Here is a 25,088-nt window from a genome sequence, read left to right as displayed (position 1 = left end):
TAGGAAAGTCAAGACAATTACAAGATAGAATGGACTGTTCTAAACTTGGGAAGAAAACTATAAATCACAGGGTAACTTCAAAGAAAAATGATAAACCTTCACATCAAAATTAAAAAGAGGACCAGCACAAATATTTAGCAAATACTAAAACAATAGCAATGAAGGAAGTGATAACATAATTCATAAACAAAACAAGCTCAGCATAGAAAATTTATGGAACAAAGAAATCGACACCATGAAAATGTACATAACAAAAATGACAGCAACAAATGCATATTTGCTGATAATTACATTATCGGGCAAGGGACTTATGTCTAAGATTGATGGAAAACTCCAATGCCTCAACACCAAATTAACAATCCAATTGAAAAATGGGCAGAAGACATGAATGGATACTTTACCAAGGAGGATATTCAGGTGGCCAGCTAATACATGAAGAGATGCTCACCACTGGCCATGAGAGAGATGCAAATCAAAACCAGAATGATGGCAAGGTTCAACGAGACAGAAAATAAAAGATGCTGGCAGGGATGTAGAGAAATTGGGACTCTCATACATTGCTGGTGGGACTGTGAAGTGATACAGCCACTGTGGAAAGCAATATGGTGATTCCTTAGAAAGCTGGAATTGGAGATGCCATTTGACCCAGCAATCCCATTACTAGGTATATGTCTTAGAGAGGTGAGAGCCAGGACAGGTACAGATATATGCACACTCATGTTCTTTGCAGCACTATTTACAATAGCAAAAATATGGAAACAACCTACGTGCCCATCAGCAGAAGACTGGATGACCAAACTATGGTACATATACACAATGGAATGCTATGTAGTGCTAAAGAATAATGTAGAGTCTGCAAAACACCACATAATATGCATGAACTTGGAGGACATTATGCTGAGTGAAATAAGTCAATCACAGAAGGGCAAATACAGTATTAGTTCGTTGTTGTGGAAGATCAAGGAAAAGTGTATATATGGAGGGAAACTTTCTTTGTTGGCTGCCAGGGTAGGAGGGGAAGGGAGGGAACACTGCAACAACAACAACAAAATGCACTGACCCATGTCACTTTAGTTTTGTGTATTTCACTGTACATAAATTATATTTTGATAAAATGCATTAAAAAAAAAAAAAAAGAAAAGAAAAGATGGAGGGAATACACAGTCACTGTGCCAAAAAGAATTGGTCAACGTTCAGCCATATCTGTAGAGAGAACTGATGGTATTGAAGGAAGAAGTCCAAGCTGCACTGAAGGAAGTCGCAAAAAACAAGGCTCCAGGAATTGATGGCATACCCACTGAGATGTTACAACAAACAGATGCATTGGTGGAGATGCTCACTCATTTATGCCAAGAAATTTGGAAGACTACCTGCCTGACTGACTGGAAGAGATGCATATTTATGTCCATTCCAAAGAAAGGTGATCCAGCAGAATGAGGACATTATCAAACAGTATCATTAATACCATATGCAAGTAAAATTTTGCTGAAGATAATTCAAAAAAAGATTGCAACAGTATATTAACTGGGAACTACCAGAAATTCAAGCTTGATTTAGAAGATGGCATGGAATGAGGGATATCATTGCTGATGGCAAAGGAATCTTGGCTCAAAGCCAAGAATACCAAAAAGATGTTTACCTGTGTCTTACTGACTATTCAAGGGCATTCAACTTGTAGATCCTAACAAATTATGAATAACATTGTGAAGAACTGGAATTCCAGAACACTTGATTATGCTCATGAGGAACCTGTACACGGAACCAAGAGGCAGTCGTTCAAACAGAACATAAGGATAAGGCATGATTTGAAATTAGGAAAGGTATGTGTCAGGGTTGTATCCTTTCACCATACTTATTCAATCTGTATGCTGAGCAAATAATCCAAGAAGCTGGACTACACGAAGAAGAATGTGGCATCAGGATTGGAGAAGTTACTGACAATCTAAAATATGCAGATGACACAACTTTGCTTGCTGAAAGCAAAGAGGACTTGAAGCACTTACTGATGAAGATCCAGGCTACAGCTTTCACTATGGAATACACCTCAACATAAAACAAAAATACTCACAACTGGATCAATAAACAACATCATGATAAATGAAGGAAAGACTGAAGTTGCCAGGGACTTTATTTTACTTGGATCCACAATCAAGACCCATGGAAGCAGCCATCAAAAAATCAGACCATGTATTACACTGGGCAAATGTGTTGTAGAAGATCTCTTTAAAGTGTTAAGGAGCAAAGATGTCACTTTGAAGACTAAATAAAGTGCTCCTAACTCAAGCCACAGTATTTTTAATCGCTTCATATCCATATGAAAGCTGGACAGTGAATAAGGAAGACTGAAGAAGAGTTGACGCATTTGAATTGTGTTGGTGAAGAATACTGAAAATACCATGGACTGCCAGAAGAACAAACAAATTTGTCTTGGAGGAAGTAAAGTTGGAATGCTCCTTAAAAGTGAGCAGTGAGAGACTTTGTCTTTGTACTTTGGTCATGTTATCAGAAGGGACCAGTCCCTGGCTAAGGATATCATGCTTGGCAGAGGGTCAGCAAAAAAGGGGAAGACCCTCAATGAGATAGACTGGCACAGTGGCTGCAAAGATGGGCTCAGGGTTGTGAGGATGACACAGAACTGGGCAGTGTTTTGTTCTGTTGTAGACAGGGTCACTATGAGTTAACAACACCTAAGAGGAAGAAGAACACCACCACCTATTACAAGCCTGGCACTTCTGCAATACATTCCTGCCTCCTCAGTTCTGAGTAAAACTGTTTAGTCTGATTTTCCTTGTGAATACAGAAGTGATGTAAGAAAGGGTTTGTACTTTTCAACTCTTAACTGACCACCAAATCTCAATTCCCAGTTTTAATGTCTCCTTTCATCCAACTCCTCACTTTCCTGAAAATTCCTTTAAATTCTTAAATTTAACATTTAAATTACTTTAAATGCTTAAAACTGAATCCATGACCTTTTCAAGAAAGCAGCTGTACCTCATGACTTCTCTATTTCTGTTAGTGTTATCTGTTTACTAACAAACCATACCCCAAACATCAAGAGTTCTGACTTTTTCTCTTCTGCTTCCCTCAATCAAGAAACCAAGTCATGGTTGTTCTGTTCTTCTTATAAGGTATAAGATACCTTATACCTATCCATTCTTACCACTCCCAGTGCTTACCTTCACTCAATCTTATTCAGACCCTTTACCGCTTTATACCTTGACTACTATTTTGGCTTCTTATACACAGTCCTTGCATTTATACCTGTCTTCCTCTAATCCATCCTGCTCACCACTTCCAGATCTATCTTCCTAAAGTAATTACCTTTCTTACATCATTTCCTCTATTCAAAATTCTTTATTTAGGCCCAACTCCTCCACAATCTTGACCTAGCCTATATGTTGTGCTACATCCCGTCGGAACTATTCTTTCTAGCCAGATTCTCTCTCCTAAGCTTCTCAGACTTGCCATCTTAGTTGTATAGTACCATAAGTGGTAGCTTTAACAAAAAGCCATATATGGGTGGCTTTAAAAAACAAATTTATTCTCACAGTTCAGGAGGCTTGAAGTCTGAATCCAATCTGCCAGCTCTAAGGGATGGCTTTCTCTCCCTGTCAGCTCTGGAGGAAGGTCCTTGTTTCTTCTGAGCTTCTTCTGCTCCTGGGTGATCTTCATGTGACTTGGCATCTCTTTTCCCCTACCTCTGCTTCTCTGGCTTCTTTAATCTCTTTTCTATCTTAAAAGAGACTGACTCAAGACACACCCTGCATTAATCCTGTCTCATTAACAAAACACAGACAGACAACTCATTCCCAAATGGGATTATAACCATAGACATAGAGGTAAGGATATATAACACAATTTGGGAGGACGCAGTTCAATCCATAACACTTGTCTGTATTCAAGATTAACCCCTACTAATTTGTTCTCCAACTACTAAAACCTCTCCTCCATCTATGATTAACTCAATTCAAAAACCATTCAGTTGGAAATGATCAATCAGAATTCCCCATGGTAATACTACTTGTATTATTTATTTAGATTTTATTATTTACTCTGTAGTATTATCTGTTACCTTTTTAGTTTTGTCTTTGTTGGTGAAGGAGGAGGACTGAATAAATTTGTTACACTTTGTATCTTTCTTTACCTAGAAATGTTACTAACATTGTAACAGCTGAATAAATATTGATTTGTTCCAAATATTATTTTCTCATTTTATTTGATTTAATGTGCTCACTGTGTTTAATAAAAATACAAATATAATTTTAATATAACAGTTTTCAACCATAAATTCCAGTTAGAGAATTTTATATGTCCTACCTGTTTTACATTAAATTGTGTTTTATGTCTAAAAAATATAAAGATAAATCATAATCTGAAAATTGTTATTTTTTAAAATAAACAAAACAAAAAAAAACAGTGTCCTTGGTTCCTCCCAAGATGGGAAAAGAAAAAGCACAGTTGACCTAAGACTCAGGCAGCCTCATCTCTACCAACAACCTAATTCTTAGGTAGCCTAGTGATTCATCTGTTGGTACTTCCCCTCACCCTCCACAACATTGTTTTATTTCACTGTTTTTCAAAAACACAAATTGAATGCTGGTTTTTCACATAAAATCACACACACAAGGCTCACTGAATGAATGTGTACAAGCAGACATGCTTATTTATAGCGGACATCAGCTTGCATGCAAAAGCAAAACACAATGGAAATACATGAAAATTAGTGGGTATGTATGTGCAGATTACATTTGGAATGCTCTATGAATCATCCACAGATGCTCAGAAGTGAGTGTTAAGTGCCATTATGAAGCCAGATGATAAGATTTTTTTTTTTCCTACCAGTTTTCTCAATTCCCACTTGAATCAGTTTGGCTGGCTCTGTTATGCCTCGGAAATGATGTCAATACAATTCTGAGACTGCCGATAGGGAGCACAAAACATTACAGGTCCTATATAAACAATGACTTTTTATCATCCTTTTCCATCTGCAATTGGATTTTTTGGCTCTATTTCTCTAAAATTAGATTACCAGAGTCTGATAATATTAATCTGTGTTTATATGAAATAGAACAACCAATCAAAATTATAGGAATTCAGTGTTTTTGATTTACACATGCCAATTAATTAGCCTAAATTCATAAATTGTTTGTTGTTCAGATACAACATTAATATGATTCTCAACCTAAACCAATGTAATTCCCAGTAAAAATTCCTTCTTAAACTTGTTAAAGAAATATTTTTTAAATAATCTTCTGATTACCTTGAAGCTGGAAATAGAAGTCTTTTTGTTTGTACTTTTAAGAGTCTGATTGACCCAATTAATAATAATTTCATCATTTACTTTTTCACCCTCTCCAAGATCTGATAACACATTCAATGTGTACCTGCAACAGAAAAGATATGTATTTGAGACTAAAAGGGGTAAAACTTGCTCTCATATTACTCATGTCAGTACTTAGATAAATATTTAAGAGATATTTCAGTTCTAATAAATATTTCTAATTTTAGTCTAGTATTTACACTTGGATACAGCTCAAAGTTTCAAAGCTCACTAATCAGAAACAAAAACTACTATATGATATTTTAAAAAATTAAAATTCTTTATAAAGAAATTTGCCATAGGCGCTAATAAAAGTACTGTATTTCCAGAGATTGAATCATTTTCAAAATAAAGTATAACTTATAAAAAAATAGTAAATTATTTTTAAACTAATATATATTTTTACTGTATATTATTTCTATATTCTTTAAAAATAGCTGAATTTTTAATTCAAATGACTTGCTGAAGGAAACTGACAAAGCTGCTATAAATGTATCAGCCTTTACCTTCGCATCAGCTGCCATACCAATGCTAATGTAAGCGTTGGATTCCCTTCATTTAGGTCCTGCCCAGCAATGCCAACCAAAGAGAATTTGGCCTTATTCTTCCCAAGTTCCACTGCATAGTTACAGTTTTCAATCTATAAATAATAAGTAAAATTTGGGAATAAAAACAAGGTTTAAAAAACATATCCTCTGAATTTGCAAGTTTAGTTCAATCATTTGAAAAATACTTATAATTTCACTTTAAATTTATATGACAGGATTACATTTCATAGTAATAGCCTAGTGAAAGCAAGGAAGTAATTACTCCCATTTTATAATTGAAGATTCAAAAAAACTTAGGGGTTAGCAGAGGCTAGACAGAGGTATGGTAGCATAGTGCCTAAGGCACCTGACTGCTCACCAGAAGGCTGGCGGTTCAAACCCACCAGCCACTCCTCGGAAGGAAGGTTGGGCAATCCTACTTCCGTAGTGATACTGCCTCGGAAACCCAAGGAGGGGTCGCTATGAGTCGGGGCCGACTCGACGGCAAACAACAACAACAGACAGAGGTATATCTGCCTGGGAAGTTTTGAGGAATCAAGTATTCCTTGACAAGGGGACTAGTTTAAATCACCTTTAAGATCTCCTCCTACCCTAAAAATCTAAATGGTGTGATTTATTCTTGATTATGTAGTTTATTAGTGGCAAATCTGTGAGCGAAAACCTAGGTTTCCTGCATCCCATTAATAGAGATAAAAATGTTGTTTTATCTAAATTAAAAATTAAAGACTAGAGGGGAAAAATAATTTCATTACGAATCTAACTTCAGCCTACATATTCTTTACCCAGATCTTACTCATCCACTGAAATCATCTTCTAGCCCACTTTCTTCCACAAAGTTTTATCCTTAAGTATACCAGCTGATAACAATTTATCCTTTCTTTGAACTCCTATAATACTTACTTTGTAATGCTTATGCACAATCTTCTACTTAGCCTATTACATACTATCTTTTGCCAACTATAAGATACACTTCTTTCAAAGGGAAAAAAACTATACCATGTACAAATCTATGTCATGCTCTTCCACCTTCAGCTCAGGACATTGCCATGCCTACAATAAGAATCCGATGAATGAACACTAAATATTCCTACCTACCTACTTCTCTCCAATGAAAAAAGTCTAGTTAAGTCCTTTTGCTAGTAAATTTTCTTGTCTACCCTGGCCTTTATAGTGGTATCTATATACAATCACTTAGTACGGTATTTTCACACACACACACATACACACACACACAGAGGTATGCATCACTTAATGTCCACGATACAGTCTATGAAATAGGACATTATGTGATTTGGACATGACACGAACACCATATTAAAACCTTATGGGAGCCTGTTTCCAGTCATCCTTGCCACTGCTGCTGCAGGTGCTGCTGCTACTGGAGCTACTGGTAGAGGCTGGAGGAATGGACATTAGCTCAGAGCCTGGCAGCTAGAGCAGAGTGAGAAGAAATGAGTGGGGAGGGAGCAGAGCACACCCAGCCCTGGCTGCTGTTCTGCCCATCTGAGCAGCAGCAGCAGGAGCCCAGGCTCCACACCTGCCACCGGCTTGCCCACTGTATAAAGCCTGAGAGCCCGTGCCCAGAGCCAGGTCTTTTACCTCTCCTCTCTGTATCCCATTCATGGTCCAATGCTGCAAGAGTTTGGTTTGGGGTCTTTAAAACCATGGTGGGGGGAATCAAAGTAGAGGTGCTTTTGCTTTGGGGGGGGAGAAGAAACCACACAAACTTTATGCAATTAGACATTGCCTAAACAGATGCTAAGCAAAGCCCACATGTATCTATACATTCTTATGTATTTTCTTTTATCTCCAATGTAATTGTAAGCCCTCATAATCAGCCACTCCTTGGAAGGAAGACTGGGCAATCTACTTCTGTAGAGACACAGCCTAGGAAACCTAAGGAGGGGTTCCTATGAGTCGGATCAACTTGATGGTAGTGAGTTTGTTTCCCCCCCACCCCCCAATCTTGAAATGCCACCAGTATTATAAAATGTTTAACAAATGCTTTGGAACAAAGCAGACATTAGGAATAAAGTAAAAATAGTGAAACATTTTTCCTGGGTGTTTTTTTTTTTTTTTTTGCAACATAGTTGTTGCCCCATTACAAAACAGTTCAACCTGAGATACATAGATATATTTTCTCCAAGAATAAAAAAAGTATTTCCAGGAAAGCTGAGAAAGAGACTGAACAATAATAGAATTTTCACAAGTAAAAGGGTAATGTTTCTTAGAGAAGAGAATCAACATCACCAAAGTTCAATTTGTTACAAAGAAAAATGCAATGTAATTCTTTGAACCTGTATAGTGTCTTCCTGCTTCCTTCTTTTAATAAGTTAAATAAAATTTTTGACATGTATTCATTTTTTAAAAAACATAGTATTCCAAAACCCATTCTGTCTTCTAGTTCCATTACCAGTTGCCACAAAGTCGATACTAACTAATGGTGACCCCATATGTTTCTGAGTAGAACTGTATTCCCCAGGGGTTTCAATGGCTATGTCAGAAGCAGACCATCAGACCATTCTTACAGGGTAACTGCGTAGGCCTCAAACCACCAACCTATTGATTAGCAGCCAAGCATGTCAACATTTGTACCATCCAGGAATTCCACCTTTTCCTAAATTCTCAGTCTCCTCTCCATTCTCCTGACAAAATTCTATGCAGATCCTAAGGTCTAATTCAAACACCAATTCCCGTATGAAGCTTTTTATAGTAAGTATAGCCTGTGGTCTTCTCTTCCTTGGAACTCTTAATATTCATTTTTGCTCCACGGCACTACACTACAGTTGTCTGCACAAATATCTTATCCTTCAATTTCCTTATGGCTTCCTGAAGATCAGGTCTGTGTCATATACTTTTTTATGTCCTATATTACACTGTACAAGTAGTAGATAGTCAATAAACATCTGCTGAAAAAGTGAATATTTGACAAGTTTTGGCAAGTGAAAATGCACTTACAGTTCTTCTCAAGGAAATTAAGTACTACAACTTGTTAAAGATAAAAACAATTACATATAGTGTCCAACTAGAGGACTGCCTTCATTTTTCCAAACATTTATTAAAGCAAATGTGAACAAAGGCCTTCAAACAGAATACATTTTGATTTGAATCAAAACCATGAGGACAGACTGCACTTTTCTAAGCTTTATGAAACTCTAAATCCTCTTTTATATAAAAACAATAACAACATATCCATGGTCATTATTTCATTCACCTTCTTCATGTTCCCTCCAAGAGCAGGATAAGGAGGTTTGTTGACATGGCTCCAGTTGACTGGTACTCGGATCATCTCATAGAGCTGAAAGATCACTAGTGCATCTGCAAGGTCACTAGAAATGGGAAGGTAAAGCAGATTAAGGAGGAGGAAATGCTGTTACCACCAATTTTATTAATTACACTGGAGATGGGTCATTTGATGCTTAAAGAATTACATATGATTTGACCTAGAACTTCCAATTTAGTGATCTGTACAAAATTCTTTCATTAACGTTTACAAAGATTATATACATATATGTGTGTGTGTGTGTACACACACACACACACATACATTGAGTACATGTACATTGCCACAGTTTTTATAAACCTGGAAACAACTTAAAAACCTGCAAAAGGGAGTTGGTTAATAAACTACCTATACTATGATGGGCCACCATTGTACAGATTAGGTACATCTGTATGTACTGACATGAAAGCTTCCCAGGACATATTAAGTTTAGAAAAACCAAATGGCAGAATACTGCAAATAGTTTGATCTTATTTATTTAAAAAAAAAAAAAAAAAGAAAGAAATATGTGGTAAGGATTACTAGTAACAATTAAACCCCAGGAAGGACAAAAAAGAGTATGGAAGGGGGAATTATCATGTTTTGTTTTATTCTACATACTTATAAACTTCCCGAAACTTCTATAGTGAAAGTGAGTTCGGATTATTATTTATGATTTTTTTAGCTTTTAAAAATAATTATGAGACTTTCAGTAAATGGCAGACTAGACAGAAAAGCTACCCAACCCTCTACAAGAAAGACGTAAGAAAACAAATGAAACAGATATGGATGATAACCTTGAGCTTCAAAGCAAAGAATAAAGAAATAGATCAAATTCTAACCAGAAGGCAAAACTGAATGAAAACCGCAAACAAGGTGACATACAGAGTGATGAATTACCAACAGGACTGACAAAGGGCAGTCATTTTGAATTATTGAAAGCAGCACTCTGATCAGAGCAGGAATGAGAAAATTGGCTCCACTTGTCCAGGTCTCCAACAATACCCACAGTAGTGGGTGGCAACCAGAAAGGTATGATTTTCCCTTAATTCCCTACACCCTCCCAGTGACCAGAAGTGTGGCTATCCATATCCCCACCCATCCAGCAGACAGTGACTTCCCTCGCTACACTGCTCCTGTCCCATCTCAAGTTGGAGGCATGCCCTTGTGAATCAGGCACCATATTAAAGCCACCTCCACATTTGGAGGCACATGCTTTCTACCTCCTTGGGCCAGCAGAAGGCCTCATTCCACATTAGGCACCCTGCACTGAGATTCCTCCTACCCTGTGAGAAGCCTGGTCCCAGACCAAATGCCCTACCTACAGCCACCTCCTAGGCTGGCAGAATCACAGTCCAGACCGCCCCCAGCCTCCTCCTAGGCTGCCAGAAGCACTGTCCTGGACTGGTCACACTGCCCCCTGAAGTCTCCTTGGCCAGCAGGAAAGCAGATTAGGCACCCCCCTAACCCCCAGTTTTCTCCTTTTTTTCTTTTTCCTTTTCTTTCCCTTCCCATGTTCTTCAGGTTTTTTTCCCCCTCTCTAGTTTTTGGTTTCTCTTTCTCTCAAGTTTGTGTGTGGAGGTGAGATATATCTTTTTCTTCTTCTTCTCTTGCATTTTTATATTTCTTGCTTTTTTTGGTCCTCTCTGGCTGGAGACAGCAACTGACTCCACACGATCCAGCCACAGTCACATTTCCTACAGCTCTACCTACTGGGTGAGTGCCACAACCTGAAGGACAAGTGCCACTAACCACTGGGCAAGTACCACTACCCACACCCGCATCATTTGACTGATGAACAACAGTGGCCAACACCACAAGGCCAGCTTGTCCTCAACTGCTCTACATGACTATTGAACACAGAACTATGCACACACTCCCATCCTCTATCACAAACACCAGAAGACAAACAGTGAATGCCGACATGCTGCCAAAGTAGCAAGCAGAATAGTATGCTTGGCCCACTTGCCTAGATATATTAAAGCAAAATAAAGGGGGGAAAAAAACTGGATGAAATACATCAATTAAATACAAATCAGCACCAATTACAACAACAACAAATAAAACAACAATACAATGTCCTGTAGGTGACAGACCACCTGAGTTCACAAAAACAAGACAGAATGGCTCAAACAAGTGACCAAAATACAGAGCCAGAAAACCTTCCTGAGAAATAAATGGCATTGAAACTATCTAATAAGGAATTCAAAAGAATTACATTTTGGTACTTGCAACGGATTGAGAGAAAGTTCAAGGAAAACACATACAAAACTCTAGAAGAATATACAAAAACAAACTGATGAAAGAAGGGAAAATTAGAAACCATACAAAAACAACAAAGAGAAGTCTAGATTAATCCTAAGATTTCAGAGATACATAATGTATTGAACAGGTAAAGGGGTAGAATTGAATCAATGGAAGACAGAATTAGTGAAACTGAAGACAAATCTATCAATACTAATAAGTCAGAGGAAACAATCTGAAAATAGCACACACAGACACACACACACAAAGAAGAAACCCTAAGAATCACATGGGACACCATCAGTGGGAATAACTTAGATGTGATCAGAATTAGAAAAGGAAGACACATTCACACACACACATAGCACTGAGAAAACTGGTGAAGATGTGTTGGAAGAAACCTTCCCTAAAATCATGAAAGATGACAAGATACAAATTCAAGAAGCTCCGTGAACCCCAAACAGACAGACCTCAAAAGAAAATAAGCAAGATATCATAATCCAACTTTCCAAAATCAAATACAAAGGAGGAATACTGAAAGGTGCTCAGGAAAAACACAAAGTTACCGTCAAAGGAGAACCAATAAAATTAAGCTCTGATTTCTCAACAGAAACTATGAAGGCAACAGGATGATATATATAAAACTTTTAAAGAAAAGAAAAAAAAAGCCAACCAAGAATTACATGCCCAGCAAAATTGTCCCTCAAGTACTATGGCAAAATTAGGACATTTCCAGATAAACAGAAATTAAAGGAATTTATAAAAACCAGACCAACCCTACAAAAATACTAAAGGAGTTCTTAGGATAGAGGCCCAACAATGAAAGACAACAACCTGAGATTAACAAGACAACACCACCCAGAAACCAACCCATATATAGAACTATCCAAAGTAAAATAAGATTGAAACAGGGAACCAGAGACACCGATTTATAAACAAAGGACAACCACAAAGCAAAAAGAGGGAAAGATAGTGTCATTACAGAGCTTCCAAATGGAGAGGAAGTTAAGATAATTTCAAGATAGAATAAGTTTTTATAAACTTGGGAAAAATAATAAATTACAGGGTAACCTCAAAGAAAATAAACCTTTTCATCAAAATAAAAATAAGGAAAGTCATAAAAATTTAGATTTAGTAAACACTAAAATAACAAAAAGGTAATGGTAAGAAAATCCATAAGCAAAATTAATACCAAACAGAAAATATATGGAATAAAGAAATCAGCAGCACCACAAAAAAGGGGGGAAAAATGATAGTAATAAATTCATACCTATTGATAATTACACTGAATGAAAATTACACCAATCAAGAGACAGAGTAGCAGAATAGATAAGAAAACACGACTCATCAATACTGTCTATAAGAGACATACCTTAAACACAGACAAAAATAAACTAAAAATCAAAAAATGGAAAAACATATATCAAGCAAATGGCAACCAAAAAAAAAGGACAGAAATGGCAATATTAACTTCTGATAAAACAGACTTTGAGGCAAAAACCAGCAAAAGAAACAAGGAAGGACATTATATAATGATTAAAGGGTCAATTGAACAAGAGGACATAACCATAATAAATACCTATATACCCAATGAAAGAGACCAAAAGTATATAAATCAAACATTAACAGAATTGAAAATAGAAACAGACAACTCCACAATCATAGTAGGAAACCTGAATGTATCACTTTCTATGAAGGACAGAACAACTAAAAAGAAACTCAACAAAGATATTGAAGATCCAAGCAACACAATCAACCAACTAGATCTCTCAGAGACATACAGAACACTCCACCGAACAACAGCATGATATACATTCTTTTCCAGTGCACGTGGAACTTCTCCAGAACAGACTATATGTTAGGACACAAAGCAAGCCTCAATAAATTAAAAAGCCTCGAAATACTGCAAAGCATCTTCTCAGATCACAATGCTATAAAATTAGAAATCAACAACAGGAAGATCAAGGAAAAAAACATCAAATACATGGAATCCAAATAACACCCTGCTTAAAAACTATTGGGAAATAGAAGAAATAAAAAAATTCCTTGAATCAAATGAAAATAAAAACACAACAGGCCAAAGTCTTTGAGAGACAACAAAAACTGTGTATAGGACAATTCATAGCAACAAACACACATCAAAAGAACCAAAATCAACACCTTAACACAACATCTCCAACAGTCAGAAAAATAACAGAAAAAAAACAACCCTACTGTCACCAGGAAAAAAAAAAATGATTTGAGCAATAAATGAAACAGAAAAACAACAGAAAGAATCAAGAAGACCAGAAGTTGGTTCTTTGAAAGGATTAATACAGTCGGCAAATCTAGCAAAGGAAAGGATGGAAATAACATGAATAATAAATGAAACAGTTAATGTGACAACAGAACCCACTGAAATGAAAAGGATAACTATGAAGAACTGTACTCCAGCAAATTTGAAAACCTGAAGAAATGGACACATTTGTAGAAACACACCACTTACCCAAACTAATACAATCCAAGGTAGAAACTTTGAACAGACCCATCACAAAAGAAATTGAACCCGTCATAAATAAAAAACTTCCAATATAAGTTCTGGCCCAGCCTAAAAATCAAACACTTATAAGCATCAAAAGCCTTCACCAAAAGAGAAAAAAATCCGGGCAACAATATAAGGGATAAGGTTTAGTAAACACTGCTGAGTGAACTAAGTCAATCACAGAAGGACAAATATTGTATTAGTTCACTATTGTGAAAAGTCAAGGAAAGGATTATATGGAAGGAAATTTTCTTTGCTGGTTACCAGCAGTGGGAGGGGAAGGGAGGGAACACTGCAAAAAAATAAAATAATTTTTTTTAAAAAATAAAGATTTAGTAAACACTAAAACAACAGCAACAAAAAAACCCATAAGCAAAATTAATACTGTACAGAAAATATATGGAACAAAAAATCAGCAGCACCACACAAAGCACAACAAAATGACAGCAATAGATTCATACCTATTGATAATTACACTGAGTGCATTTGGATTAAATACACTAGTCAAGAAATAGAGTAGCAAAATGCATAAGAAAACACGACCAGCGCTGGGAGGGGAAAGGACAGTAAATCACTATGTAGAGGGCTGACACGCATTAACTTGAGCGGAAACCAAGAAAATACTGCCATTGAGTTCATTCTGACTCAGCAACCCTGTAGGACAGAGTAGAACTGCCCCATAGGGTTTCCAATGCTATAAATCTTTACAGAAGCAGACTGCCTCAATTCCTCCTGTGGAGCAGTTGGTGGTTTTGAACCATCAACCTTTTGGTTAGCAGCTTACTGCTTTAACCACTGCACCACTAAAGCTTCTTAACTTGAATGAAGGGAAACACAATACACAATAAGGTGGTGGTCAGCACAACATGATCAAGGCAAAGGAAGACACTGGGAAGAGAGTAAGTGTTAAAGGCAACTGAGAGAAATACTATTATAAACACTATCCTGCAATAATAGTAATGACAATAATCTATAAGTGGCTACATAGTTAGACACATAGACTGAACAGGTATGGGAAGGTAAATGGGACTACAAATACACATAAATTTGACAGAAGATATTTCTACATATGTTTTTATACAGTCTGCAAATACATCTATGAATATAGTGGCTGTATGTGCCATATACATACAACATTATGAAAACTTCTTAGCCATAACCAAACACCTTGAGGAAATCAATCACTGGGCCTAGGGGCTCAGGACTATGGTCCTGGTGGACTTCAAGATCAATTGGCACAGTCCACAAAGAAAATGTTCTACATCCTACTTTTGGTAAGTGGCAACTGGGGTTTTAAAAGCTTGTTAGTGTCCATCTAAGGTACAAATACCAATTTATCCCCATTTGGAGCAAAGACGAATGGAGGGGGGAAAAAAAAAAAACCTCATTGCCATCAAGTTGGATCTGACTCATAGCAAGCCCTCCTTGGGCTTCCGAAGCTGTATCTCTATGGAAGTAGATTGCCCAACCTTCCTTCCAAGGAGTGGCTGGTGGGTTTGAACCTCCAGTCTTCTGGTTAGCAGTCAAGTGCCTTAGGCACTACGCTACCAGAGCTCCCAATGCATGGAAACAATTACAGTCTGAAGGACTAATGGATCATGGAAAACTCAGCCTCTAACACCCTGAGACCAGAAGAACTAGACGTGCCTGACTATCACCACCGACCTCTCTGAAAGGGATCATATTAGAAGGTACTGGATAGAGTGGGAGGAAAATGTAGACCAAAACTCAAAGTATTAAAAAAAAAAAAAAAAAAAGACCAGGCTCACTGGTTGCACAGAGACTGCCGGACCACCAAGACTATGGCCCTTGGAGACCCTTCAAGCATGGAACTGAACTCCCACACCATTCCCGCAGCTCTACTTTCAGCCAAACAACAGACAAGTCTATAAAGTGAAATAACACCAGGGAGGTGAGTACTCTTTAGAAAAATTAACCATTTGAGCTCAAAACGGCAGCACTTGCCCAAGGACAAAGTTCAAAAAGCAGGAAGGGATAGAAGAGGAGGAGGAATGGAAACAACAAAGAGGGAAGAAATGGGAAGAGTGTTGTTATACTGTGGAGATCACAGTCGGTGTCATGAAATAAAATGTGTATAAATTGTTGAATGGAAAACTGATTTTCTCTGTAAACCTTCATTCAAATCACTATTAACAATTTTGAAAAATAAAAATAATAATTATAAGAAAGTCACAGTGGTAACTCAGGCAACTATTTGTATCAAATAATGAAGGTTAAGAGGGAAAAGTTTATGAGTAAGCTTATAAGCTCTGGAAGCAAGACGACAACTCCTTTGGACTCAGAAAAATATGTTCTTTCCAAAAGCTCAAAATATGTCTGTAGAATCTGTTATCAATTCTGTGTACTAAGAGCATAAAGCAGTAACAATTGATTTAAAAACTGCTATGTCTGTGATGCATTTTGTAGCTCCCCCCCCAAGACCTTGTCTGCTGATTTATGCTCTGCTAAGATTTATATCTGAGCACACACCATATGCCACTGAAGAGAAGTGGCTCTGCACTGAGTAATGGAGGGAGAAAGTCTAACATGAAGGTAATTAAGAGCTGACTACTTTACCTCCATCGGAAGGAAGACTGGGCAATCTACTTCCGTAGAGATACCACCCTCGGAAACCCAAGGAGGGGTCGCTATGAGTCAGATCCAACTCGACAGCAGTGAGTTTGGTTTTTTTGGTTTAAGTTATCTCCATAAGCACATGGAACATTTTGTATTTTAAAAAATCATCAAATTATTTGTATACTTCCCGAAATTTCACCTATTTCATTAATTTTTCTTTTTTATTTTAAATGAACTCATTCCTATGTAGTATGGTATTATTATGATTATTATTATTAGGTGTATTACTCATGTTTTACAAAATTAAAGCCCAGAAAGTTGAAACAACTTTCAGAGACTTCAAGATGAGTTTCAGAACCAATCTGTCCTAGGAAAATTGTCATAGGACTGATAATGCTTAAAAATATATTTAATAATGTATTTGCAGGAGAACTTTTTTATTAAAATCAATCTAAATTATTCTAATGATTTCGTTTAGGGCCAGAGATACTGTAGCTTAAGTGCTACAGGGGGGTAGGTTTAGAAATATGATCCCACCAGAAACTCATAGACTCATGGTTCTGGTGCCAACCAGATCCCTGCCTATTGCTTTTCTGTATCCAGTGGTTCTTTTTAAGGTTAATTATCCTTTTGAGAATTTTCTTAAAGTTACAGTCCCTTCCCCTACCCCTAAAATATATATATATATATATATATATATATAACTAGAAGCCTTGTGCTAGAATTTCAACATCTATATAACTATAACCAAATAATCTTTAACAAAAAAATCTAGTCAACTCTCTTCTCTATCAAGCATAGAGAGCTCCAGCTATCTTGCTATTTCTGAAGTAGTTACCATGAATCTCAACAAATCTTAATCTATTTTTAAATTTACTTTTTAATTGTCAAAGAAATACATGCTCATTGTAAAACAGTCAAAACATATTAAGTTACTAACGTTAAAAAGTCATCTCACTACCTTCCTGTCCCACTCCTATGGTTGCATATAAACTTCTCAGATGTATCTATTATGGATTGAATTGCGTCCTCTAAAAGGTTATATTGAAGAACTCACCCCTGTACCTGTGAATATGACTCTGTCATATAGGGGTTTCCTTTGTTATGTTAATGAGGTCATACTAAAGTAGGGTGAGCCCTAAACTTAATCACTTCTGAGAAATGTCGTATTCAAAGAGCAAGAATAGACACAGACACACACACACAGGGGGAGGAGACCATATGAAGAAGCATCTACAAGCAAAGGAACCCCAAGGACTGCTGGCAGTCACAGAAACTACGAGAGAAGCCCACAAAAGGAATCAACACGGCTGAGACCCTCATTTGAACTTAGCCTCCAGAACTGTAAGAAAACAAATTTCTGTTCTTTAAAGGCACTCATTTGTGTATTATGTTTTGTTGCAGCAGCCCTAGCAAATTAACACAGCATCCCTCCAGGTTTTTTTTCATATTCAAATACAAATATGTATAATTTTGAACTCAATTTTTAAACAAAAATGGGATCATACTAGACCTATTGTTCTTTTCTCTCCATTAAATATTATAGACATTCTTTCAATTATATATTATAGAATTCTTTAGTCCATAAAGATCTTACCACCCAATATTTGAATCCTTTACTGCCTCGCTACTGTAAGGGAAGTACCCATCAAAATGACATCTTTTCTCATCTAGCTAAATTTACACACTGTTGAGTTTTTCAAGTATGGATCCATAACAAACCTAGTTACTGTAATAAGTCAATACCAGTTTTAGATTTTAAATAATATTTGGAATATACAAAAAGGAGCAGAAATTGCCACACCATAAATCCTCAGCCACTGCACTTAGTCTTTCACAATTATTTGTTTTCAGTTCACATTTGAATCTTAATTCACTTGATTCTCACCAAAAAGTCCTCTTGATGTATAAACTATTACCAGATTTAGTTAATTAGATTCTGTCTTAAATATATGCAATTATTTTTTGAAGTTGAATTCTTTTACATTTTTGTTTCAATTCAAGGTGGTAGATTCCATAATGAAGAAAGAAGAAAGGTTTCCTCCCATCCACACCTTGGAAGAATACACATTGTTAGCACCACCAGACAGCACAGTGAATGATTCAGGATAGTATTTTTTAGTACCCAATGTTAATAATGTGTTATTTTCAAACAAGAAAGAATGGGATAAATCATATATACTCAAGGAATATAAGTTCTTTTTAAAATTTAGGAAAAATAGATACAAATTATGGAATAGTAGGATTTTTGGCAAAATAAAATAAATGGAAAGAATGTGAGCTAAAAGAAGAAATATTGATTTGATCGATATAATTTTATCAAATAATACTGTTATTCAGATCTGTTAAAACTGAAAGACTACATTATTTTCCTGATCAATATCATAGCAGAGTATGATGGATTACTTTTACTAAATTGTTTATTTATATCACCATAAAAAATTATACCTATTATCACATTCTTATTTTTAGATAGTTTTCTTTTAAAGTTCATTATATTGCCAATCCCCCAGGTATTCAGAAACTCTAAATGTTGTTAAACTTCTTGTGAATTTAGAAAATATTCTCTTGTACACAGACTTACATTTTGAAACTGGAACAGTTGAATCCTGACTATAAAGATAAAACACAGTAAAATATTTACCTGTACAAATGATTGATATATGGGTTCACGCCCAAGGAATTCATCCAGTTCCGAAATGTCCTCTCTTCCTTGCTCTCCCCTATAGTAGACACAAGTTTCCACTGATGACTCAGGACAAAAGGAATCCGGAACTTTATTTTAAACCATTCTGGCAGGTACTAACTGGCCATACATACTTTGCCTTGGTTCCTATGATACTACAATTTCTTTAGGGGGGAACCGGCCCTTTTTCTCCGCTATCTGGGAAGCCTCCCTATGTTCTCTTCCCATCTGTGTTCCCTTACTTGATGTGTATGAACTACTGAGCCATGGGTTTGTCTGTCCAGAAGAGGAACAAACTTACCTAGTCATATCTGCATTATGGTTACATGTGAAAAGAATCACTAAACATTAATAAAATCTTTTAGCAGTCAGGGTAGATTAACACATTAAATAGAAATAGAAACACTGTACCTGCTACAGTGCAGTTTTTACACAGGAAAGTTTCTGGGCACACAAACCTATATTCTAAATACACCAAACAACAATAAAGGGGAGGAGGAATTACAGGCCATATAAAAATAGGTAATGAGGAATGTGACTATTTTACAAGCTTCCTGAGTTATTTTAGATTGTCACTGTTGAAAACAGGTAATTTTTCAAGATACAGCCCCCACAAAATATGGTGACACATTTCATTACAGTACATCCCTTCACCTCAGAGATCACCTTAAAGATACTACTCCTGCAGGCACTATTATTTAACCTGTGATAATCTAACCTCCCTGAGAATTCCCTTCATAGCAGTGCTTATGACACCTGAAAGGAAAACACATGTTAAGTGTGCCAGAAAGTAGGCAGAGAGATGGGCTCTATATGCTTTGTCTGTCTTCCTGTCATCCCCTGGATTGGAAATAGCCCTAAGTGACTATCTATAATACTAGTTTTCACTTAAGCAAAGTAAGGACCTTTGGTGGTACAGTGAGTAAGGTATTTGGCTGCTAACCAGAGGTCATGGTTCAAACCCATCAGCTGCTCTGTGGGAGGAAGGCGGGGCAATCTACTTCCATAAAGATTTATAGCCTTGGAAACAGAATGGGGGTTGCTATGTATTGGAATCAGCTCAAAAGCATTAGTTTTGCGTCTTCTGGTTTTTTTTTTCCTTCAGCCAAGTTAGGGGCTAACAGGATTTCCTAGCCTACATGTGATCACCAGACTCCTGAAAACTTCAAGCATTTATAGTACACCGCTCATCACTTCTAAGTCATAGGCAAGTTTAGCTCACTCTCTAGACTTTGGCCCCCGTGAGAATCCAAGACAGTATGTCATATAAATCTATAATCATCTGAGCTCCACCCATTCCTACAGAGCCATCCCTCCTGTCATCTTCAGATCCAGTGCTACAGGCAGCACACACCAGCACAACCGGAATAGGATCCAAACCCTTGCAAGATTAAAAGGACTCTTATCATTTGTGCCAACTACTCAGAAAATAAACTGCCCACACTCTATTTTCATGATGCCTAAGGCATTTGACTGCTAACCAGAAGGCTGGTGGTTCAAACCCACCAGCCACTCCTTGGAAGGAAGACTGGCCAATATACTTCCATAGAGATACTGCCTCAGAAACCCAAGAAGGGGTTGCTACGTGTTGGTTCCGACTCGACGGCAGTGAGAACTGCTTTCCAAGAATCCACTTTAATTTTTGCTCTATTACATGTAATTTCTTGCTTAATTTTTCCCCCTCTGGCCTGCAAAAAAGGTATCTTATCAGCCACATATATCTGACATTACCACTTTATAATAAATACCTGCATGAGAACCTCTTTGAAGAAGAATCAAGTTAAACTAAATATTCCTAGAATCTATGCATTTCTTGTTTGTAAAGATCTGAACTGTCCCCAAAATGAATATAAACATGAACATACTATGATCAATACTTGATGCACATGACTTTGGATTTATCTTTTTGTTGTTTCTCTAATTATTCCTGGGAGTTCTGATGGCATAGTGCCTAAGGCATTTGACTGCTACCCAAAAGGCAGGTGGTTCAAACCCACCAGCCACCCTGGGAAGGAAATCTGGGCAACCTATTTCTGTGTGATACCGCCTTGGAAACCTAAGGAGGGGTCACTATGAGTTGGCTCCAACTTGACGACAGTGAGTTTGGTTTTTTTGGTTTTAATTATCCGTATCTTTCATAGTAATACTGTTATATATATAAATTTTCTTCTAGCAGTTAGAGAATTTTTACATTATTTCCAGCCTGCAGAATACAAATTACAGCATATTTTAAAATTACAAATATTAATAGTGTCACAATGGTTTAATTTTTAATTAAAATAATATCTAAATTCTGTTGAGCCTGATGACATCATAGATAATATTTAAAAATTTAAAAGTCATTGAGTTTATGTTTTGATTAAGTTCTGAAACTATTATAAGTTTCAGAGGTTGATAGTTCTTCCTATTTTTCTTAAGCAACTGTATAATTAATATTTTAATTTCTGATACCTGGAAAGTAAAACAGATCTTGTAAGGGAGCATTTATTTATCTAATATCATTTCAAATAGCCTTGGTAAATAAATGCTCAAAGCCAGAAGCACTATGCATTGGTGCAAGAGCCATGGCAAAGTATTGCAAAAACATATGTATTCCAGATTAGAAAATGTTGTCTGGATGGTACGCATCTCAAGCAATCTCAGAAGTAAAATCTTAGTATCTGATGTACAAGGTAGAAAGAACTATAAAACATTTAATTTGTAGAGTCAAACTAACATCTGTAATTGGTGTTTCAGAGAAAATAACAAATATATTAAAAAGTAGGCTACAGAGAGGAAAGAGAAGGGAACACACATGTATTGAACACTCATGTGCTAAGTGACATGTTAAGTGCTTTCCTCCTTCTACCCTGACCATTTCTGAGCACATACTGTATTTTAAACTTTTTCATTCACTATCACATTTAACTTGTTCTGAAACTCTTCAAAGTAAATATGATTAGTCTAGTTTCATATATGAGAAAACCAAGGTTCACAGAGTCATTCAAATATTAATAGTAGAAGCATGATTTGAACAGTCTGTTTAATTCTACAGCCTATGTACTTTTTATTACCACAAATGAATTCTGAGATGGTCTTTCTATAAATAGCCCATATACTTTACTCAATCTGATATAAATTAAGGTTCAATACATAATTGGGCTTCTAATTTTGTAAAAAATAATTCTTTGCCAATGAGGACATACTAATATATGAATTTGGGATGTGATAAGGTCGAGCTTCAAATTTCAGACACACCTATATAAACAAATTTAGAAAGGAAAAATTCCAATGACAGCCAAAGTCAAATATATTTTTGGGAGATGTATCGGGACATACATATGTTCTGAATAAGGATGATTGATAAATATTTCCCACAGTATCTTCTTATACAAATACAGTAAATACTAATGGAAATATTGAGCAATCCTGTTCACACTGAAAAATTCCAAAAGCATGCTGAACACTAGCAAAAGAATTCAAACATGACAAATAGAAGAGCGAGCAAGTTGGAAAAGATAACTAGCAAGAACTCAGTGACTATAAAAAGCAGATCATTTTTAATATGCCACTCTAAACAATGTCTTCTACTGTAAGACACAGAAGGATTCTGAAATTTTCCAGACTGATAAAAACTTAGCAGTCTTCCTTTGTTTAAATTTTTTAATTCTAATCCCTCACCCAAAATTTCTCTTTGCTGAGAAATCTATACCTCATTTTCCCTCTCCATTACATGTCTACATAGAGAATGTAATTTTTATTTTACTAGCGCCCAGAACAGTGAATGCTATATTCCTCGAAGAACATACTCTTTAATTCTGAAATGTTTTTCATTCATCAAACAAAAAATGTAATTATGAAGTGACATGGACAATGGAATCCTGGTTGTGACAGTCACACACACACACAAAAAAAAGATCATGAAAAATGTCTCACCCTATCCCACTGGGGAAGAAGGAGGTGTAGTGGTGTGAGAGGATGAACTTTTCCTCACCAAGAATCCCTCTTTGAGGACTACCTTTTCCAAACCAGGACAAGTAGAAAGAAAACCTTAGTGCTGACCCTTTTCTCCCACCCACTGCCTCTACCGCTGCCACTGTTTTTTCCTTTATTCTGAGACTAAAATGGGTGTTGGTATGCAAGTGGATGAGGGTGTTAGAATGGCAGAAGGAAAGAAGAGAGTTTGAGAAACAGAGATAAGGAGAACAAGAACTAGATATTGAGAATGTTTTTGTCATTATGACGATTCATATATTGTAAGCATCAATGACATTCAGTAAATGTAACATAGCTAACTAACACAAAATAGTCTACGTTATAGAACCTAAATGGGTCCTTTCAAAAATCACTGATTATAAAAGATATATTTGTTTACTCACAGGAGAGGGATACAAGCCTTACATCAATCATGAAATCCAATTGTAAAATTGGTTTTAAATGTGTTTACAACCACACTATCATCTTCCTTCCAAGGAGTGGCTAGTGGGTTTGAACCGCCAGCCTTCTGGTTAGCAGTCAAATGCCTTAGGCGCTGTGCCACCAGAGCTCCTATCCCATTATTACAGAAGGCAAATTAGGCAGTGAGTTTACATAGTCAAAGCCTTGGTCTGCTATTGTAATTAAGCTTCATTTATGTTTCCTGCTTCTAGTCATTCATTCTATAGGCATATTAAGACAGAAATAACACAGCATGAACAATGCAAAAAATAAATATCAACTCAGATGGAAAGAATAAATGGTACTAATAAAAAAACAACATTCAGAAAGAATATAGGGTATAGAAAAGTGCTAAATACAGTACCTACATTAGGAGGGGTCAAATCTGCATTTCACAAAGCAAAATAGGAAAGTGTTATAAATTGTGAGACAGATAATGATAGCTCACACACAAGACAAGTAATGAATATTGTAATTTTTTTCATGTACACTAAGAACATTAAAAAGAGAATAATACTGGAGTCAAACTTTAGCTCTTAAAGGTGAAAGAAGCTACAAATAATTATTTTCCAATAGATAATTCATTGTTCATATTCATGGTGGAGTTACTGTTATATGGTCACTTAAGAGAATATCTCAAATGTATGACATTTTCACTAAGCTCTTAAAGGGAAATGACAGATAAGTAAGATTTATCCCAGCATTCTCTTCTAACCAAAATCAACATCCGCTTCCTGTAATTTGAACTTTTCAATGGTTATATGTGTCTACACACACTGTTTCATCTCCAACTAGAATCCACTGCCTGACGGCATAGGGCAGTGCCACAAGCAGATAAACATGGTGAACCAATTTTAGGCAGAAAGAACTTACCTTCCAATAAATTCATATCGATGTCATTATTATCAGGCTTGTGTAGGCATGGGTATGTGTTAAACAGATTAGCTACAAAAGCTAAATTAAGTTTAGGATTCCCTGCAACCACATCTGCAGGAGTAACAAACTGCCTGCAGCCCAATTTATCAGCTTCTTGAAGCATGAATCCAGCACGCTTCAGGTCATTTTTCTCCTAAACAATGAAATGAAACAAAAATAGTCAAAATCAAGCTTTTTATGGACTTTTCATTTTATTGATATACATATTTCTAAGCTATGAAATATATAAAATATATTTTAAAATAAGGTCAGAATGGTCAGGAATTCCATATCAACTTCCCTGTTTCTTTTGTAAATCAGTAAGGTGTCACCTTGCTGGGATCACTGAGTTATATTTTACCCTCATTCCTGAAATACTCAACAAAACTGTCAAGTATTATCTCAGCAAGTTCTTACTGGTTGTGGTAGTTTGGTTTGTGTGTCAACTTGGCTGGGCCTGGTTGAGTGCCTGGGCAGCTGGTCATAGTTAATCCCCATGAGGAGACTGGCAATCAACTCCATGGTGGGATCTACCACAAGCAGCTGAGTAGCTGCCTTTGGGTATGTGGTCTGCTTCCTGTATATAAGGAGAAGCTTTG

At 36.4% G+C, this 25,088-nt stretch overlaps 1 protein-coding gene across 1 annotated transcript in view; it reads right to left on the bottom strand.

The window, feature by feature from the left end:
* Positions 1 to 25,088, bottom strand: part of PLS1 (plastin 1) — a 65,483-nt gene that overhangs the window by 9,193 nt on the left and 31,202 nt on the right. The window contains exons 9-13 of the mRNA XM_007952881.2: positions 24,448 to 24,643; positions 19,117 to 19,195; positions 9,083 to 9,197; positions 5,827 to 5,960; positions 5,261 to 5,384 (exon numbers count right to left, since the gene is read on the bottom strand). Of these exons, the coding sequence (XP_007951072.1) occupies positions 5,261 to 5,384; positions 5,827 to 5,960; positions 9,083 to 9,197; positions 19,117 to 19,195; positions 24,448 to 24,643 (648 nt within the window). The remainder of the gene's footprint in view (positions 1 to 5,260; positions 5,385 to 5,826; positions 5,961 to 9,082; positions 9,198 to 19,116; positions 19,196 to 24,447; positions 24,644 to 25,088) is intronic.

This window comes from Orycteropus afer, unplaced genomic scaffold (genome assembly GCF_000298275.1).
Source record: "Orycteropus afer afer isolate SDZICR_OR568_19922 unplaced genomic scaffold, OryAfe1.0 scaffold00363, whole genome shotgun sequence".
In the NCBI taxonomy this organism is placed as follows: domain Eukaryota; kingdom Metazoa; phylum Chordata; class Mammalia; order Tubulidentata; family Orycteropodidae; genus Orycteropus; species Orycteropus afer.
This window is presented reverse-complemented; position numbering and strand designations above follow the sequence as displayed.